Source organism: Eschscholzia californica, unplaced genomic scaffold (genome assembly GCF_041429995.1).
Source record: "Eschscholzia californica isolate CP2 unplaced genomic scaffold, dmEscCali1.0.p SCAF_5, whole genome shotgun sequence".
Taxonomy (NCBI): Eukaryota; Viridiplantae; Streptophyta; class Magnoliopsida; order Ranunculales; family Papaveraceae; genus Eschscholzia; species Eschscholzia californica.
This window is the reverse complement of record NW_028238472.1, coordinates 6,687,374-6,705,663: the sequence shown is the minus strand read 5'-3', so window position 1 is coordinate 6,705,663 and position 18,290 is coordinate 6,687,374. Positions and strand designations below refer to the sequence as shown.

At 35.3% G+C, this 18,290-nt stretch overlaps 2 protein-coding genes across 5 annotated transcripts; one reads left to right on the top strand and one right to left on the bottom strand.

Moving 5' to 3' along the window:
- Positions 1 to 5,343: 5,343 nt before the first annotated feature.
- Positions 5,344 to 8,187, top strand: LOC147536646 (bark storage protein A-like). 3 transcript variants are annotated; one of them, XM_086640217.1, is made up of 6 exons: positions 5,344 to 5,862; positions 6,311 to 6,378; positions 6,460 to 6,615; positions 6,729 to 6,920; positions 7,604 to 7,783; positions 7,868 to 8,187. In XM_086640217.1, exons 1-6 carry the CDS (start codon positions 5,583 to 5,585, stop codon positions 8,048 to 8,050), a joined length of 1,059 nt encoding a protein of 352 aa, XP_086496343.1. In that variant the 5' UTR covers positions 5,344 to 5,582; the 3' UTR covers positions 8,051 to 8,187. The 3 variants fall into 3 exon arrangements, with proteins under 3 accessions (XP_086496343.1, XP_086496345.1, XP_086496344.1); XM_086640219.1 differs by lacking the exon at positions 6,311 to 6,378 and having other exon boundaries at positions 5,393 to 5,862; positions 6,536 to 6,615; XM_086640218.1 differs by lacking the exon at positions 6,311 to 6,378 and having other exon boundaries at positions 5,393 to 5,862; positions 6,470 to 6,615.
- A 632-nt stretch (positions 8,188 to 8,819) lies between these two features.
- On the bottom strand, positions 8,820 to 17,293 carry ATS1 (phospholipid/glycerol acyltransferase family protein). 2 transcript variants are annotated; one of them, XM_086640216.1, is made up of 13 exons: positions 16,494 to 17,293; positions 14,805 to 14,902; positions 14,269 to 14,355; positions 14,038 to 14,135; positions 12,967 to 13,024; positions 11,998 to 12,099; positions 11,854 to 11,915; positions 11,652 to 11,762; positions 10,847 to 10,925; positions 9,725 to 9,844; positions 9,494 to 9,607; positions 9,183 to 9,356; positions 8,820 to 9,090 (listed from the first exon to the last, which is right to left on the bottom strand). In XM_086640216.1, the coding sequence occupies exons 1-12, from the start codon at positions 16,831 to 16,833 to the stop codon at positions 9,222 to 9,224; spliced, it is 1,404 nt and encodes a 467-aa protein (XP_086496342.1). In that variant the 5' UTR covers positions 16,834 to 17,293; the 3' UTR covers positions 8,820 to 9,090; positions 9,183 to 9,221. The 2 variants fall into 2 exon arrangements, with proteins under 2 accessions (XP_086496342.1, XP_086496341.1); XM_086640215.1 differs by having other exon boundaries at positions 14,805 to 14,908; positions 16,494 to 17,240.
- Positions 17,294 to 18,290: the final 997 nt, after the last annotated feature.

Genomic DNA, 18,290 nt, shown 5'->3' with positions numbered 1-18,290 from the left:
TTTCAGATCTTTGTTTGTTGGTAATATTTTAGGGTTGTTGGTACAGTTTTAGGGGTGTTCGAAAATTTGGGGGTGTTTTCAAACAATTAGGGTTTATTATTTCAAGTTCAGTACTCTGATCTTGAGTTTGTGATAAAACATTTTGGTTGTTGTTTTGTGATTTCGGAAGCATTTGGGTGTTTATGGTTCTTCATCAAGCTTCTAGGTTAGGTTTGTTTTAACATTTAGGGTTGTGATCCGAAAGTTAGGTTTCTGTGGAGACATTTAGTACTTTGTCTTCGATTTTTGGGGGTCTGTCTTTGTTGATGAAGTGAATGATTTGTTTTATCATTCTGGGTTGTGTTAAAGAAATGTAGGATTATGTTTAGACATTTTGATAGTTGTTTGTGATTTCGGAAGCATGCATCTTCACAGAAAGGTCATTTGGGTGTTTATGAATCTTCATCAAGTTTCTAGGTTAGGTTTGTTTTAACATTTAGGGGTGTGATACGAAAGTTAGGTTTCTGTGGAGGAATTTAGTCATTTGTTTTGGATTTATGGGTGTTTGTCTTTGTTGATGAAATGAATGGTTTGTTTTAACATTCATGGTTGTGTAAAAGAAATTAGTATATGTTTAGACATTTTGGTTGTGTACATACATTTTGTGTTTGTTTGAAACATGTGGGTGTCTAATACAAAACATAACAAATTTTGCAGATTACAAAGATGGTTAAAGCTGCAACAAAGAAAGGAGATGGTCCTGAAAAAAGACAACAGACTCCAGTGAGGGCTAGCCCTAGAAAGAGGGCTAGTGAAGAGCCATCATCTGCTGGGCCTAGCAAAAAAGGCAAGAAAGTTGCTAGTCCTAAACAGGCTAAGGTATGTTATTGTATACACATCTTTGACAATGTCCTGTAATTAATGTTTGTGCTCTCACATTTCTTATAATGGTTTGGCATATTTGTTCGTGTGTTGTCATTCTGTAAAATGTTGCTTCAATTAGTGAACTGTCATTATTGTGTAGACCATTGGCCTAGGCTTATCGTGTAGACACATTCCAAAATGATTTGCCATTACTTATAGTGATGTAGTATTCAGTGTAGTGTTGAACATTTTGTTGAATGCCCTGACATATCTGTTACTGTCGGTGTGAAGCATCGATCGTATACATCGAAAACGAGAGAGCCAATGGTGGAGGCTCAACCAACAGAGGCTAGGGAGCAGAAGAAGAAAACTATTTTTGCCCCAAATTCTTTTCAATTTCTTCTTTGTTTTAAGAAGAAAACTACTTTAAATATTCTATAAATATTTCAAACCATTTTTAAGCATTTTACATAATTTCGTGACATTTTGGAGTTTGTCCTCTCAGTATTGTTTGTGGTCTCGCATTTCGTATACTGTTTTGGCATAATTGTTTGTGTGTTGTCATTCTGTAAAATGTTGCTTCACTTATTCCTACTCTTATTCCTAGGGTTTTGTGAAAAGTTCTGAAAACCATTGGCATCAGCTTACAGTGTTGTAGCATTTATAGTCGTGTTGGAACATTTTGCTGCATGATCTAACATATCTATTACTGTGTGTTTGAAGCATCGATCTGCGACATCCAAATCGAAAGAGCAGATGGTGGAGGCTCAACGTATAGAGTCAAGGGAGCAAAAGAAGAAAAATTGCAGTTCACAAGGTAGCAAGGGACAATTTGGAAGCATTTGTAGTCCAGTTTTTGTTCTCTAGAATGTTGATGAAATGAATGGGTTGTTTTAACAATTTGGGTTGTGTTCAAGAAATTGGGGTTATGTTGAGACATTTAGTACTTTGTTTATGATTTTTGAGAATTTTACTTGATTATTACAGTGATGTTATTGGTCAATGTGGCAGACAATTTGGTTTATGTTTTAACATTTGGTGGGGTGTTGATGGATTTTGTGGTTATTAATGAGTAAAAATTGATATGTTTTTGACATTTTGGGTTGTGTAGAAACATTTTGTGCAAAACATTTAAAAAAGAGAAGCAGCAGCAGCAAGACAATAGGTTGTACAAAGAGCTAGCTCTAGAAAGAGGACTAGTGAAGAGACAACAACTGCATGGCCTAGTAAAAAAGACAAAAAAATATTAAAGGTGACTGAATCACAGACCAAGGTAAGATGCATTCCTAAAAATTTTGCATAAGGTTTAAGAATGCATACGAAATGACATAAGGTTCTGTGAAAAAAGTTAAAATTTAGGAAAAATAGTGGCATCAGATTTTTGAAATGTCCTCTCATTATTGATTGTGGTCTAGCATTAAGTATAATGTTTTCGCATTATTGGTAATGTCCAGGCATTTTGGAGAATGTTGTCTACATTATTCTTAGGGTTCTGTGTATAGTTATGGAAACCAGTGGCATCAGTTTTTTTTGGTGGCCAATACGCGGACAACCGTTTTTCTTATATGGACAACTATCTTATGTGGACAACGCAAAAAAATTAAATTTTTATATGGACATCAGTTTTTAAGGGGACAACTTTCTATTATTTTCACTCAAGTCCTCTTAGAATCAGATGTATTATTCGATGACCTCCCTCTTTCTCCATAAACCCTAGGTTAGTTTAGTCTTCATCTCTTCTATTACTTGTTCTTCATCATCACTCAAATTTGTAGAGAGGAAATTCCTTGGAGAAGCATTGGTGGTTATGGCATCAAACAAAGGCAAGGGAATTGTTGTAGAATCTTCCCAAAGACAAAAGTTAGAACCCTAAAACTCTAAAACCAACCATGAAGAAGAAGATGGTACTGATGGCAGAGAAAATCAGAGAAGATGTGGAAGACGAAGATGGATCTGTTAGTTCCGACTCTGAAAACAATGGTGAAGAGGAAGATGAATTTGGTACTTCGGGTTGTGCAAAAATATGGCATAACAGAACATCACTTGCGACGAAAATCTGGCATAATCAGAAAACTTGCCAGATTTCGTCGCAACTTAGCTTCTGTTATGCAATATTTTCGTCGGTTTTCTGCGAAAATATGACATAACAGAAGCTAAGTTGCTACGAAAATCTGAAAAATTGTCCGATTTTGCCAGATTTTCGTCGCAAGTTATGTTCTGTTTTACCTCATCAATGTCATTAATGCCTATTATAGAAACGTCCGGAAAAACTTCTTCAGATGTAGATTGAGGGATTTTGTCTTCTTCATCCATCTAGGGATTGATAAAAAAATGGTAGAAACTACAGTTTACTTTTAGTAGAAGTGAAGAAAGAAGAATAAGACTAAGAAGAGATTTTGTCTTCTTCATCCATCTAGGGTTTGATAAAAAAATATGATATAAACTACAGTTTACTTTTAGTAGAAGTGAAGAAAGAAGAATAAGACTAAGAAGAAGGAAGAAGAAGGAGAAAAAGACAGTTTAGATTTTCAATCTTTAACTATTATTTTTGTTAGGAGTCCACATGTTACTAATTATTAGTATTTAAGACTTTATGGAGTTGTCCCCTTATTAAATCAAAGTCAACTAAGTCAAGAATAGTTGACTCGCATCGGGCACGAAAATAGTTGTCCATATAAGAAAAACGGTTGTCCGCGTATTGGCGACCTTTTTTTGGTACACAATTTGCAACATGATCTCGCATTATTGACAGTGTTCTAGCATTGTAAATAATGTTTAGGGATGCAAGGTAATAACAACAATTGTTTCTCAAACAATTCGAATAATGTTAGAGCATTATTGATAATGTTGGAACATTATCAAGAATGTTTAAGAATTGCAGAAATTGTTCGTCGAACATTATGTATAATGTAGCATGCAAGTTACCTAATCTTCATCCATTTCAGAATATATTCGGAAATGTTACACAACGACGAAGTATGTCCGTTTCAAAATCAAAAGTTCTCTCATCAGCGAAGAAGTGTAGGTATTTTAAATCGACTTCTGCTTTGCAATTTAACAAATGTTTGGGCACTGCTTAAAATGCTTAGAAAACGTTAGACTGATCTGAACATCTTTAATACAAAATTATGGTGAACATTTTTCAAAATGTTCACACATCCTTTAAAATGTTAATACAAATTGTAAAGTGTTTTTAACAAAACGAGAATCAGTTGCTACTGTTAACATAACTGTACGGAATAGTGTTAACACATCCCGTAAAATGTTTAGACAAACTGTAAACTGTTGCTTACAAAACGAGAAGTGGTTGCTAATATTAACAAATCTGTATGGAACAACAATGAAAACACCATGAAAATACCCTAAAACCAAGAACAACCTCACCAATGAAGCTTCAAATAAATAAATCAACAAATCTATATATTTAACTCTCTACAAAACTATGAAAACACCATGAAAACATCCTACAAACCAGATTTAACTCTCTACAAATAAGTAGATCTACAAATCTATATATTTAACCTCCATTAAAGAAGATGATGATTGAAGATAAAAGATGATGAAGGTTGCTCAAACGAAGAAGATGATGAAGGTCGCTCAAACGAAAAAGATGATGACTGAAGATGATGATTAAAGATGATGAATGAAGATGATTGAAAATAAAGGAAGATAATGAATGTTCTTGAAGGGGGTTTAGGTTTATGTAGATAGAAAAATCTGGAAAAAAAATTTAGAGAGAGAAAGAGGTAATGAAGAGGGTTGAAGAATGATGACTGTAGAGAGATGAAGATGATGATTGAAGAAGATGATGACTGTAGAGAAATGAAGATGATGATTGAAGAAAATGATGACTGTAGAGAGATGAAGATGATGATTGAAGAAGATGATGACTGTAGAGAGATGAAGATGATGATTGAAGAAGATGATGGTCGGTGAGATTCGAGAGAGAAAAGAGGGTTTGGGTTTGTGTTAGGTAGAGAGAGAAAGTGAAACAGATTATGGATAGAGAAAAAGATTTAGTTTGTGAAAGAGAAATATTAAGGAGAGAGAAAGTTTATCTTTCTTATAGAGGGAGAGAGTTGTTGGATATATATAGGAGGGCAAAAGAGGGATTAGAAGAAACTATTAGGTCTTAGAGATACGAGTTGGGTCTGGATTGAGCATAGGGATGTGTATTTGGGTTTGATTTGAGATATTAGTTGATTATTGGGTTTTGGGTGGGTTAATAATCCCGGTTGGGTTTTTTTTGTATTTGGGCTCAAAATTTGGGCCTTTCATCAAAAAATTCAATTTTATATGCAGATGTACATACACAAATGAAGTTTTGGTGGTCCTCTAACATTCATGAGCCACCTTAGTTTTGACCATAAGTCCAAAAATTATTATAAAAACCGTCCAGATCAACAGTACGAAAGTAAGATGACCTTAGACCGCCCACGAAGGGGTGAATCTAGTTATACTCCTATAAATTATATATTAATGTGAATCTCATGTCGACTGAGTATAAAATAAATATTATATAGGTACAAACACTTATTGGCCCATTCCAGCCATTTCCGATCTGCTAAAAAGTCAGAATTCTTGACGAGTAGTCGATAGAGGTGTGAAATATCAATAGCAAGGCTTCTTTATAGTATTCTTGACCAGCCCTTATTTAAAGTCACTCCCTATTACCAAATGGAGTCATCCATTAAAACATCAAAATTTTCCCCCTCTTAAGGATCTGAGGGTGGTTTCAGATGGCAGGTGGTGGTGGTGTTACTCAGATTGGCTGGTGGTTGAGGAAAATCCGGCAACTTGGAATTTTAATTCTGATGATGAATATCTTATTGGTTGTATTGGTAAAATCAGAGAGATCAATGAGAGAATTTCATAAAATTGGTCAAATAGTTGATAAAGTCAACAAGAATGGAGGACCTTATGTGGGTTTAGTAATGGCTTATACAACTGAAGAGACAGTTCTTTTATCTTCTGGTCTTTTCATTCCTAACCCCAAATTTCCCTCCCTTCAATTGTCTGGTAACCTCTCTTTCTAAACCATTTTTTTCTCTCCCAAAATGATACTACGCCCGAGTCCCGGCCGGATCCCAGCGGGCTAACGTGTTGGACCATGATCTAGGTCCTGGTCCGACACATCAGCCGCTGCGACTCGGCTGTGACTCGTGTCAGGCATATTATCATGACTGTTTTCTCTCAGTTTTTGACAAATTTGATGGTAGATTGTCAACCACTACTTACCCAATAGTAATGCTATCATTTAATGACTGAAAATGTCGGCCAAAATCTAGCTTAAATATTTGTGGGCGGTGGGATTTCATCAACCAATCAAACGAGAGAAACAACGGGTGAAATATTACCTTCTACTTTGGATTTCGGCCGGCTTTTTCAGACATCTTATCATACTTATTTATCTATCTATTCATTTTATTTTACTTTTAGTTTTATTTTTTACTTGAACTATGATTAGGACGAAAATTCAACATAGGCAAGATTAAAGGTACAAATGTCATTTACGTATTATCAGGACAGCGCAGGGTAAAAATTCTTATTTCCTTCTGAATATTTTCACTATAATATTAGGATGTGTAACTGTAGAATTGATATGTAAGTTCACAGTTAAATGCAGGAATTACTGTACAAATCCTTATTGATTTTTTTGACATACGGGGAATCGTCCATTACGGGATAGCAGGAAGTGCCAACAACTCGTTATCATTTGGTGATGTTAGTGTGCCAAAATACCTCGCCTTTACGGGTTCTTGGACATGGATGGTAAAAAGAGAAGATAGGCCAACAAATAAATTTATATTTCAATTGTTTTTTCATATTAGGCTATTATTTTTGACACTCTTAAAAGTTGAAAACTTAAAAGTTTCAAAATCCAGGAATCAGAAGAAGAAAAAGGGGAATTTCCTCAAATGAAGATTGCATCATATAATATTCCTAAAGGAGGAAAAAATGAATTGGCAAAAGTTATGTTCAAAACAGAGGAACTATACTCAGTTGGTCAACCTATGAAAGAGGTTTTTTGGCTTGAGGTTGACCAAGCATGGTTCAAATTGGCAGCTCAGCTTCAGGTGATTTTAGTCTTTTTTTTTTTTTTTTTTTTTTTTTGTTGAGATTGATTTTAGTCATTTGATAAGTTACAAAAGTTAAAATTCTTTTTACTTCACTTTTAGTGCCCCTAGGGGCGGTCAGGGCATTCGGACTTGTCTAGTCTGTATTGGATTTAACATACAGATTTAACAAGACGGACTCTGGGTCTCAGACTGTTCAATTTGAGGTCTGCGGAGAATGCCAAGAGAGGGGTGGTCCAAGAGCAAAAGGACACCGACACCGTTAAAGACAACCTAAAATTTACGGTCCCTTTGGCCAATCCACGACTTTCAGGGTTAGTTCATTTTTTGCCTCTAGATATGACTAGCTTACCATTTTAGCCCTTTGTCCAATGAGGCCTTTCGGTTGCTTAACCAATATTCCGTTTGGATCATCTGGGGCCAAAATAGCAGATTGGTCGTATATGGGTAGTCAAACAGGAACCAACCCAAAATCTTATTGGTTTCAAATCCATTGAAACCAAAAACTAGTCATCTATCCTAGAATTATGGTTGTGAGGATTTGTGTTAGGAATAATCATAAGTTTACAGAAATGCTACTGATAGATCGTCATATTGATATAAAAGAAAGCAAGTTATTGGCGTATTTTATGGGAAACTGAACCAGCATTTCTTTCGTATCCATTGGTTCGATAAAAATATAGGATTTCAAACTGAAACAATGCGTGAATGCTACTTATTGCTTGCCAAAGACCCCGAAAGTTGAATATGGGTTGAGAGGTTCAACTGCCGATGTATTTGTACAAAATGCAGCATTTAGAAAATTCCTCTTCAATAAATTTCAAGTCTCAACAATCGACGAAGAGAGCTCTGCTGTCGTAATGGTGAGTTTTTTCTCTCGTCTTACTGCTTGTTCTAAAAGCTCGAACTTAAAATAACATTTGGTCTTGATGGATGAATAAATGCAGACATGCATCTCAAGTAAAGTGCCTAGTATTGTGTTCAGAGGTGTATCAGATTTGGCAGGTGGAGATGGTGAGAAGTTTTCAGAAAGCCTTAGTTCTTTGGCAGCCATTAATGCCCTTCAAGTTACAGTCAAGTTCATAGAATTGGTTGGAAAACAATATCATACATTTGATGATCACAAGTGAATGACCTAACTCTCATGTTTTCTTGATGTGAAACTTCTTCGTGTTAACTTCTACTTTTTAATTCAAGAAACTTCCTCCTTGAATAAACATGAATTTCGAAAATCTATATGAAGGAATAAAAAATCTTCTGTATCAAATGGGGGATTCTACATCTTTATTTTACAACTATAGTCGAGAAAACAACAAAATCTATTTACAAACTCTCAATCAACCCCTTGAGGTATAAGGGGCAACTTGAGATCGTAAAGGTCGATATATGGTTTTCAAAGTAAGTTCTAAATATGCAGCCAAAGGGAGTGTCAGCTTCATACCTAAAAAAGAAAGATACTCGTAGAATGACAGAGGCAAATAGAGCCGCACATAACCCCAATTCATAGCCAATTCTATCGTTTCAACTAGTAAAAGTCTTGGACTTGGAAAAAAAAAAAAACCTAGAAGCTAAAAAAAGGTACCTTGAGTAATAGCGATAACGAGAGTCCATTTCTAAATAAAGGATGATAAAACTAGAGCATACGACCGACAATGTTAATGTTAGCAAGAACCTTTCCTTTTCGATCTTTGACTAGTTTGAAGATCACAAACCTTCTCACCCACCATTAATGGTGTTTCATGTTTTTTTGCATGAAGGAAGTTAAACATATTAGCATTGGAGAAGCGAGCCTAAATCAAAGGTGCTTCTATAACGGGCAGTTTTTGATGGATTTTTCAAATAACTTCATGTAACAAAGATGGTTAACTGCTAAAACATGCATCAATTTGCCAAAATATATAAGAAAAAAAACTGAGATTATTTTCCCAGATGCAATTAAAAACAGAATGTATACATTTGAATGTTTACAACGATCATTCGAACATGAATCTGTACAATATAGAGCTAGCTAAGCTTGACCTTCTGAAAAAAAGAAGAATTGTTTTCTATCTATAAACTCCAGTATGGAAGTTTTCTATGTTCTCTAAATGATACTACCAGAAGAAGATGGCCAAGTAAAACAAAAAACAGAGTTGCAGTTGTTGTTGACCTCCATTGCTGTCCATGCATGCTAGATTAATAAAAGACTAGTTATGCTTTAATCGTTCATGCTACATATATATGTTTGCAGAGAGGGATATATGTTTGCAGAGAGGGAGTTACCTGAGAAAAGCATCAACATGTTATAGACGTTATAGTCGGCTATTGCCATGGTTGTGACAAAATGACAGATGAAGTCGATGCATTCAGTCCTTGTTCTCCATAAACAGCAGCTTTTAGAACCTTGTATTGCTCACTAACTGAACTATATAAAGCTTCTGAAAAAGCTACTTTCGCCTGTAAGAATCAATTAGAGGGTTCTTATGTAAATTTGAGATCTGCAATCTACTTAAGACGGATAAAGCATAAATTACTTGGATGTTGCAAAACGGACAAAAAAAAGGTTTCCCGGTAAACAATAGATGGAGACCAACCTCTTCAGGGTTTTTCTGATCCGAAGCAAATTCATTGAAGCTTAGTTCTTGAGTAACGGATACCCCAACCCCATGATGGGAGATCATTCTTCGTTCTCCAATTTCCTTTTCTACCTGGCAACAGAGTAAAATTTCAGTAAAATGTATCCCCTACAATGACTACTGAGCCAACAATTATAATAACATATAATGATAATAATAACAAATACATAATGATAATAATAATAATACCTGTGGAGGTGGGGGCATGATATCATGGCACATTACAGTCAAAGGATATATATGCCCAGGAGGACCTGAATGCTCAGCTAGCCTTCTTATGTTGTCCACTGAAGAAGCATCAAAGGATGCCTGCCCCCCTTATATCAGTATCAGTAATACGGAACAAGCAAAATAGGCAAAATACAACAACATCACAAAATCTAAAGGAACCCATCATAAACTACATACATGGAAAGGTAGGGAAGATATAACATCAAGAAGTGATAATGGAATTTAATTCAGCCAATGCCCATACAACAAACATAGTCATGTGATAAATTCACCAGAATAATAAAATTAGATTCAAAATTGGTAGGTCTTATGCTGAAAAGGCTATCTGGAAACTTAGCTTCTTTGTTACTATTAGTTCCTACGAAAGCAAAGGAGTGACAGCCTGACAGGAGTTCGAGAGAAATATGAATTTACTAGAAACAATCATCTCAGAATTCAAATTTAATTTTTTATGTGAGCTTCTAGATATGAAGAATTTGTGGGTTTTAACTTCCACACTTTTATGCCCAATTGGGATGCTTCCCTCATGTGCGGACTGCGGAGTTTTCTTTCCTTTCCTTTGGGAAGTTTTCTCGAGCCAATGTATTCCTTTCAACTTTTTTTCTAAGTTGTAACCATTCTTTGATTTTGGGGAATTTTCAATAAAATATTGTCTTCTTATAAGAACTTTCAGTTTTAGTACAAGCTATAGGTAGGTATTCAAAAATGCATATACACTTACTGACAAAGTAATAATAATCGGTAGTTATTATGATTGAAATAAGCATTAGATACCTATATACACAAAAAAGGAGGTGACCACATGCAATACTATTTCACATGCATCACCCAAATTCAATATTAGACACATACAAAGATAATCTACAATTACCAAGAAAAGATACCGTGGATATCCAAATCTATCAACACATAAGAGTACGTTTACAATGTGTCAATGTCTGAAAAAGGGATTTTTTTTTCTTTCTGACAATGTTTGGAAAGCTTATGCAACTAGCATGTGAAAAAATAAAGCTTCAGGTTAAGCTGTCTAGCATGCGAAAAAAGGTAACCAGGTACAATTTCAAGTGAAAAATGACTCACTGGAAACCATTCTCCAGTAGCAGGATTCGGCCGGTCCCTACCACCACTGGGTGCAATCCATATTATCTGTGATCCACCCCTATATTCAATTAAGCTGATTAGAGAAAGGCAAGAAAAACAAAAGTATTAAAGCAGAATATAAAACGAAATGCAGTATATAATGAAGACAAATAGCGTATTTCCTAAACTTCAGAAGTTAGTGAACAATATGTATAGAACTTCAGGCAGAAAATAAAACCAAATGCAATCCTGAACTATAAGAAAACTGCACTACTCTTAAGTTCTAAGTATACAAGTTACAAAGCAACCACACTTGACTTCTCCTATCAAGTCACTCTGTCACTGCCAGAATTTTGCCCAAAACTATTGTAGCGTTTAATAGCAAACACTTACAAAATGAAATGGATTTGGATATCCACTTCAATGTATCACTTTGCTAACCAACTCAACTAACTGTAAGACTTCAACGAGTAGCTGCTGACTTCACCATTTCAGGTAGCTATGTTGCGTAGTTGGGTAAATACGTTTAATTAATGACGACCGACACAAACTTTTGTCAATTTATTATCAACCACGCTCACCGCAGCAGACTAAAAGAATTTCGAGTTTTCTTCCATCCTTTTAAATATATATACAGAATAGCAACCAAGTTGTTTTGCAACAATTCACTTCAAAATTTTGTAGCTCCATCAAACCAATTGGCACAAACATTTTGGATGCATAAGTTAACATGGCAACATAGTTCAAACTTCAAAGCTTCTAAATCTTCCAAGAACATCAACATAATATACAATTGCAATAATACCTTAAAAGTAAGGCCATTTCCTTCAAGCTCCTGGTATTTGCTCTTCGTTTCATGTCAGCCAGTTCGGGAATGTCGTTCATATGCTTCTTTGAGTATACACATACGAGATTCCTGGGGTAACACAAGTAAAACCTCTAAGTTCTCAATGCATAAATGTCCAGACTAGGGTTTTCATTCATGTATTGAAAAGCTTCATGAGCACCTTCCCATACTGAAAGGCTTGCAAAGAGGATCTGTCACAACTCTATCTCCAGCAACATATGTCTGGAACGAAAAAGAGTCATGCCTCAATTATTCCATTTACATGACTTATTAAACTGACGTGTCAAAAAAGGAAGAATTTTACCAGATTCTCCGCAATACGAGGATTTGTTGTTTCAAGTAATAAAGAAATAACTGCTGGATCCGCCTCGGTCTGGTGATTGGAAATCAGAATAACGTTGTGACCCTACATGTCATGATACAAACGTTGTTAGATCAATCGTAGGAAATGAATATGCAGAAAAGTACATGAAAAATTTGGTCGATGCAAAACAAACAGTGAAGGATTAAAAACAAAAAGTGCAGCTGGAATCTAAAAACAGCCTAACATGTAATCTCATAACACCTCACTATGTATAGTGCTCCCTACAACAAGGCTGTCTGCCTTAATATTTTTGAATAAATTCTGTCTTATTATAGCAACTCCTATCCTCTATTAGAAGCAACCTTAATCAAGAAGTATTATAATGATTCATCCTTATGTAATCAACCACCATACTAGGGAAGGAAAGTTAAACAACCACAAGCACAAGAAAAAACTCCTCTGCTGAAGAGACCCAGACATACATAATTTGAGTGCAAAAATTGACCAAAATCTCCTCAGATGCAATTTGGTATTTTGATCACATACAATTGGCGTCAGGTGTCATTAAATATTTTTTATTTGTCTACCAAATTGAATTCCTCGTGTCCATATATAACGATTTGCTTCTTGGGTTGTGATAAGAGATTGGTACTGCTCAAACTTTTACACTTCTTGAGCCAATGTGTAGTGCGCCATTCTTCTTAATATGCCTATGCTACTACTCTGGACCTACTTATGAGCAACTAGGAATGTATTATCTTTACGAAGATTTGCTGGAGTCCCTCAGGAAAATTTCAAAAAGGAAAACTTGATATCCAACGAGAATATGCTTTATTGCAACCTCAAGGAGGAAGCTGAAAACCAAAATTCCAAATAAGCATATATAAAGCGAAGATATAAAAGGGAACTAACAATAATCCAAGGTTTATATCAAAAGAAAGTTTGATTGTATAAATGTTTGCGTTGCACCTGATTAAGCTTTTCTTCCATTTCACTGAAAACGGATATGTTGCCAACATAAGATCTTCTGAAGAGACAAAAATTAAATTAAGTTAAAAAGCACGAGTAAAATAATAAATATAGAATTAGAAATAGAAGTTAATCATGTTTATAAAACTTCTTTTATGTAAGAATATGCAACAAAATAATTGCTAGGCAGCTAAGAGAGGAGTTTTTAGTAGGATCTGATGGGCGAACCTTAGTAGGAAGTAGGAATAGCAAGATTTCTACAACTACTTCAAATTTTCTAAACATACTATGAAACAAATCAGCATTCTAAAATAGTAATTACGAAGTACGTAATAGATGTGTCTATGTTGTATGCAGTGTTTCTGTTGGTACCATGTATCACTTCAACTATTAAGTTGCCCATAAACAAGCTTAAACTACCAAACTACGAAAAAGTTACAGTTAAGACCACTGCTGCTTCAATTCTGAATTTCAAGTAGGTTGGTCCAGATGAAGATACAGTATATCAGTGGTATCGAGTATTTAAATTTCATTTTGTAACTTTCCTTTTTGAAAAAATCAATGGAAGTGAAAAGGGTTTACAGATACCAGGATAGCTTAATACCACTGCAAAACATATTAAATAAAAATTGTCGTGATTCCCAGTGGGCTCCAATTCTGGTTCCGATTTCTGAAATATTTGATCCGGAAATTGGATAATCAGTTAGCGTTCCACCCTGGAGGCATAGAATCGTGTAGCCATTGACACCCCTAGAAATACAACCGATAGAAAGATAACTGAGATTCTTTTCCTTTTGCAATTCTTTTCCTCAGACTAGAATGGCTTGAGTCAACTTTATGTCTAACTTGATGTAAGGGGAAACATTCCAAGGAATGCAGCTAGAGAACATGGAAACTTGGATGAAGATTAATTTTACACTAACCTAAATCAATCCAAAAGTTCTAAAGGAAACTAAAACCTTGTTCTTTACGAAGTCAAAGTACAATGCTTTTAAAAAAAACGTAAATAACTAGTATATCTCTAGTCAGAATTTGGAAACCAAACATTAAAATTGTAAGATATGAACACACCTAAAATCAACCAGAGGGCGGATGTAATTTTGACCAAACATGTAATAGTCAAATGGCTCCCTTATGGCTTTGTGATGTGGTGAGAAGGGGAAAGGATCCTGAGAAATATACCACTTTGATGTATAAGAAAGACATATATACTAACAATCAGCAATTATAGGTTCACCAAGGAAAATTACATACGTCAAAGAAAAAAAATTAAGGAAAATAAGAGCATGTAAAACAATGTACCTCCACTTCTAGCAGAATTCGGTCAAACGCAACAGCCATATTCGACAGTATGATATCATGAGCCCTAGGATGTCCACTTTCAAGAATCTAACAAGTACAAGTGCAGAATAGAATTTCAACCAACAAAAAGTGTAGAGAACTTATGAAGTAATAGAGAATCAGATTTCAGATCCAGCTTGACAAGAAATCACTATTTTAGAGAGATGGGTGTCTCCCAGGACTGCCAATGCACATCAGACGTAAAAGATGCCAAACAGAATTTGAGAAGATAAAATTTGAGAAACAGATGAAGTATTAGTGTATTATATCCAGCTCAACAACAAACTCCTATTGAGTAGGGAAGTATGCCTTTGTGGATTGCTAGTGCACAAAAGGACTTTGGGGCAAACTATATGCTTCATGGTGCAGTAATAGCATCTTTATAGCATACAAACTCCGAAAGAAAGTTACAAAGTGAAGTATGACATACTCCCATGCATCAAAAAGAGCCTCATGGAAGAAATACTAGTAAAGTTTAACAAAGTTTTGGTCTTTACAGCATTTCGATAATTCTTATATAATTCCTCTAACGCAACAGCAACATTAGCAGGCAACCGTCCAGCTTCTTTCTCCTTTCTAATGCCTGATAGCAGCTCTGCAACTAAAAAGTTGTCTTTAGGGAAGTGTATAAGGTAATCTATTTTATATTCCAATATAAAGGTATAGCAGGGAACAAGAACATTATCATGGAACATGAGCAAAGAGATTTGGAATTAATGCATAATGGTATTACTGAGAATGCAAGTGCCTACCATTAATTCTAGTCCTTAGAATAGCTAAATTCGACTTGGAAATTGTAATAATGACCAAAAGAAGCAAAAAACAACCTAAAATGCAGTGTATCAACGCATAATTTTCCTAATTCAGAACGTGCACGGCAGAAGCTGGAATCAGCATGTGCTGCCAATCAGGAAAGAGTACTCAATTTTTGAAATACGGTTAGTGAGGTGAATGAAAGCAGCTCTTCGCTAAAATGTCGGTTTATATCTAGTCAAGTGGGTCAAGAGGAAATGTAAATGGAATTACTTGTACAGAAAAGGAATGTCATGAACGAATTATGATGTTTGCAAGGCATTAATACCCATCTAAAATTGGGGGAAAAGTGTCACTTATATTACTGGTTGCAAGATAGAACCTTGAAACACCTATGGCATAACTCCTATTCTCAATCCATTACTAGTACATTAAAATTCAGGTTAACTACCGCGGACTAAAAAAACCTCTGCAAGGAGTTGGAATTTCTCAATCCAATGAAGGTTCCCAATCAGGCCTCCCCAAGTAAAAATGCACTCAATATAGTGCTCAGTGGATTCTGGACATTATTGATCTTCCCTCTCCCACTTAATATTACGCGGAAAGATGTTTAATCTTTTAAGGTAAAAAAATCATTTTATTCCTGCAGGGATGGAAAGCATTTATCGAAGGCAACGAGACAGACTTTCCTGCCATCACAGGTACTATATATTAGAGTCCCAGCCCACCAAAAAGACAATTCTTCAAATATAATGCTTTTAGTAAATCAAAATTTGTTACCCTGATGAAATCAGATAGTCTTCACCGTGACAACCAACAGGAAAGAAGATCGTTGACCAATTAACTAAAACGTGATTTCCTTTATTCTATTCCGACACAAGCAAAGGGGAAGTTCATTGTTCAAATTTATTAATGTAAGGTAATTTCTGGCCAGTCACCAATCGTATTACAAGAATCCCCCCGCATCTATTCCTTATCGACATCATTTTAATTATTAGACCAACATTCATGATTACATGAGGATGTATTGTCTTTCTGTTATTTGGAGTTATCATCGGAACACGACAACAAACAGAAAATTGAGTTTTCTGCATGCCCGTTCGTGATTACCGTTTGTTTCCCCTCTTATTCCTTTTCATAATCGCTTATGGGTATGTTTTTCCCTTTTGCATTTTTCAAAACTCCCCTGCATTATCTGATCAGTCATGACAATCCCATGGTTATTATCTAGCATTCCTCTACCCCAATTTAGCACTTGTTTATCCAACAAAAGAAAATCATAGAACTAATCAAGATTAAGAAACTAGGAGTCTAGGATCAACTGATTCAATTCTTGTCTATGTGAAGTACTAATGAACAAACAGCAGTGGAATCAAGAAGTAACTTAAAATTGAAAATTGAAAGAAATACAAAAATGAATCTGTAAAACTGACCTTCCTCACTTAGAACATCAAGAAATGTATGTGAATGACCATCTGCTACCTTAATCTCCTCTCCTGAACCCGATTGAATAACATTTTCATTTCTTTTTGGTAACTTCCTCTTGTTCTTGGTTGATTCTTTATCCTCCACTAGTTCTGCCATTGCTCTAACCTTCCCTTTCGACGAACACGAAAGAGATGAGGATTGAAAACCTCTTGAGCGAAAATAAAAACAAGAAACTGGATAAATCTCTAACACAGAAGAAGAAGAATTGAAAGAAGTCCGATTATAAACCCTAGATTTTGGAAAAGACACTGTAACAGAAGTGAGAGAAGCTGAAATCATCACCATTGTTGATTGTTCTGAACCAAAACTTTTAAGTAAGAAAATCTATTAATGATACTTCTTTTGAGTTCGGTAATTAGATTTCACTTCAAAATCAACATCAATTACTTCAACAAAACCCTAACCCTAATTTTTACTCTCTTTCAAGCTCGATAGTATCAGTATTAGAGTGAGACTAGTTGTATAGAGAGAGAGAGAGAGATAAAATCTGAGTTCTTGTAAATGGAGAGAGAAAAGAGAAACGGAAAGATATGATTGTTCTTTACGACGATCGAGATTTTCGATCTTCGAGAAAAAAAAAATTTACAGAGAGTTTTTAGAGAGAGAGAGTTTTCAGAGAGAGAGAGAAAATGAGGTTTATAGAGAGAGAGAGAGAGAACTGTCGCTAATAGGGTAGAGACGTCCGAGAGGACCGAGGTAGAGAGGATGAGATAGGAAGAAAGAAATGATAAAGCATTGCCTGCTTGGTCAGGTTTAATTACAACTAACCTATTAGCATATGCCACGTGGACGTTTTTGTTTACTGTAACAGAGGGTGTGCCTCTAGTGTAACGTTTTAATGGTGCAGGTGGTGGTAGGTGCGCATCGGGGCTCGGGCTGGGGCTCGGCCTCCGGTTCGGGCTCTTACAAAATAGTGGACTTATTGTGGTATTAGAGTTCATATTTTAGACCTTCTATCAATCTTTTCTTTACAAAATTCAATTTTATGAGCCAAGAACTAGTAGTCTGTTAGTCGGTGCATCTATTTCGTAATGCGGATTCGATTTCATCGAAGAGCAAATCCAGAAATATTGAATTTTGATATAAATAAAATAGTTTATGTGCGTTTAAACCATTTAATTTGTCGGGCTTTACCTATTTTAAGAAATTTTTGTGGACAAAAATCTAAACCCCTAAAATCTTTTCTAACTTCTATATGAGTACAACAAAAAAATTAAATACGAGTTACAACTAAATACAACTCCACAAATGATAATGAAAATGTGATGATAATTAGCAAACAATCAAAAATGTGGCTCTATGATCAACCACCAAATATCACTTCCCAAATTTTCAAAAGCATTCTAGTTGAGAAAATAATAGAGTTATTTCCTATTTGACCCCCTACTTTGTGACCAGCTTTCTTTTTGGTCCCCTACTTTTCATAAATTCAAATTTGACCTCCTATTTTCATGTAAATAGCGTAACTACCCTTCCTAATTTCAAGATAAAATATTAAAAAAAAATTATTTCCACCTCACCTCTCTCTCCACCTAACCTCTCTCTCTCTCTCCACCTAACCTCTCTATCTCTCTCCACCTCACTCTGTCTTCTCTGACCAAGGTCGACGACCGGGAAATTTTCCGGTCGGCGACCTTCAAAAAAAAAACTATCATCTCTCTCTCTCTAAATATTCCTGCGAAGGGGTTTCTTTTCGTTGGAAATCTGTTGAACCAGACTTTTATTTAGAGAGAGAGGTTAGG

What these genes read in the sequence shown, in the direction of transcription:
- LOC147536646 (XM_086640217.1), top strand. Translation starts at nt 5,583, where the DNA reads ATGGCAGGTGGTGGTGGTGTTACTCAGATTGGCTGGTGGTTGAGGAAA. An exon ending in AATTGGCAGCTCAGCTTCAG is followed by an intron (nt 6,921 to 7,603) that starts GTGATTTTAGTC and finishes ATAAAAATATAG; the next exon opens with GATTTCAAACTGAAACAATG. An exon ending in AGAGCTCTGCTGTCGTAATG is followed by an intron (nt 7,784 to 7,867) that starts GTGAGTTTTTTC and finishes GAATAAATGCAG; the next exon opens with ACATGCATCTCAAGTAAAGT.
- ATS1 (XM_086640215.1), bottom strand. Translation starts at nt 16,833, where the DNA reads ATGGTGATGATTTCAGCTTCTCTCACTTCTGTTACAGTGTCTTTTCCA. An exon ending in TGGAAGAAAAGCTTAATCAG is followed by an intron (nt 12,100 to 12,966) that starts GTGCAACGCAAA and finishes CATGACATGTAG; the next exon opens with GGTCACAACGTTATTCTGAT. An exon ending in ATCAGAAAAACCCTGAAGAG is followed by an intron (nt 9,357 to 9,493) that starts GTTGGTCTCCAT and finishes TGATTCTTACAG; the next exon opens with GCGAAAGTAGCTTTTTCAGA.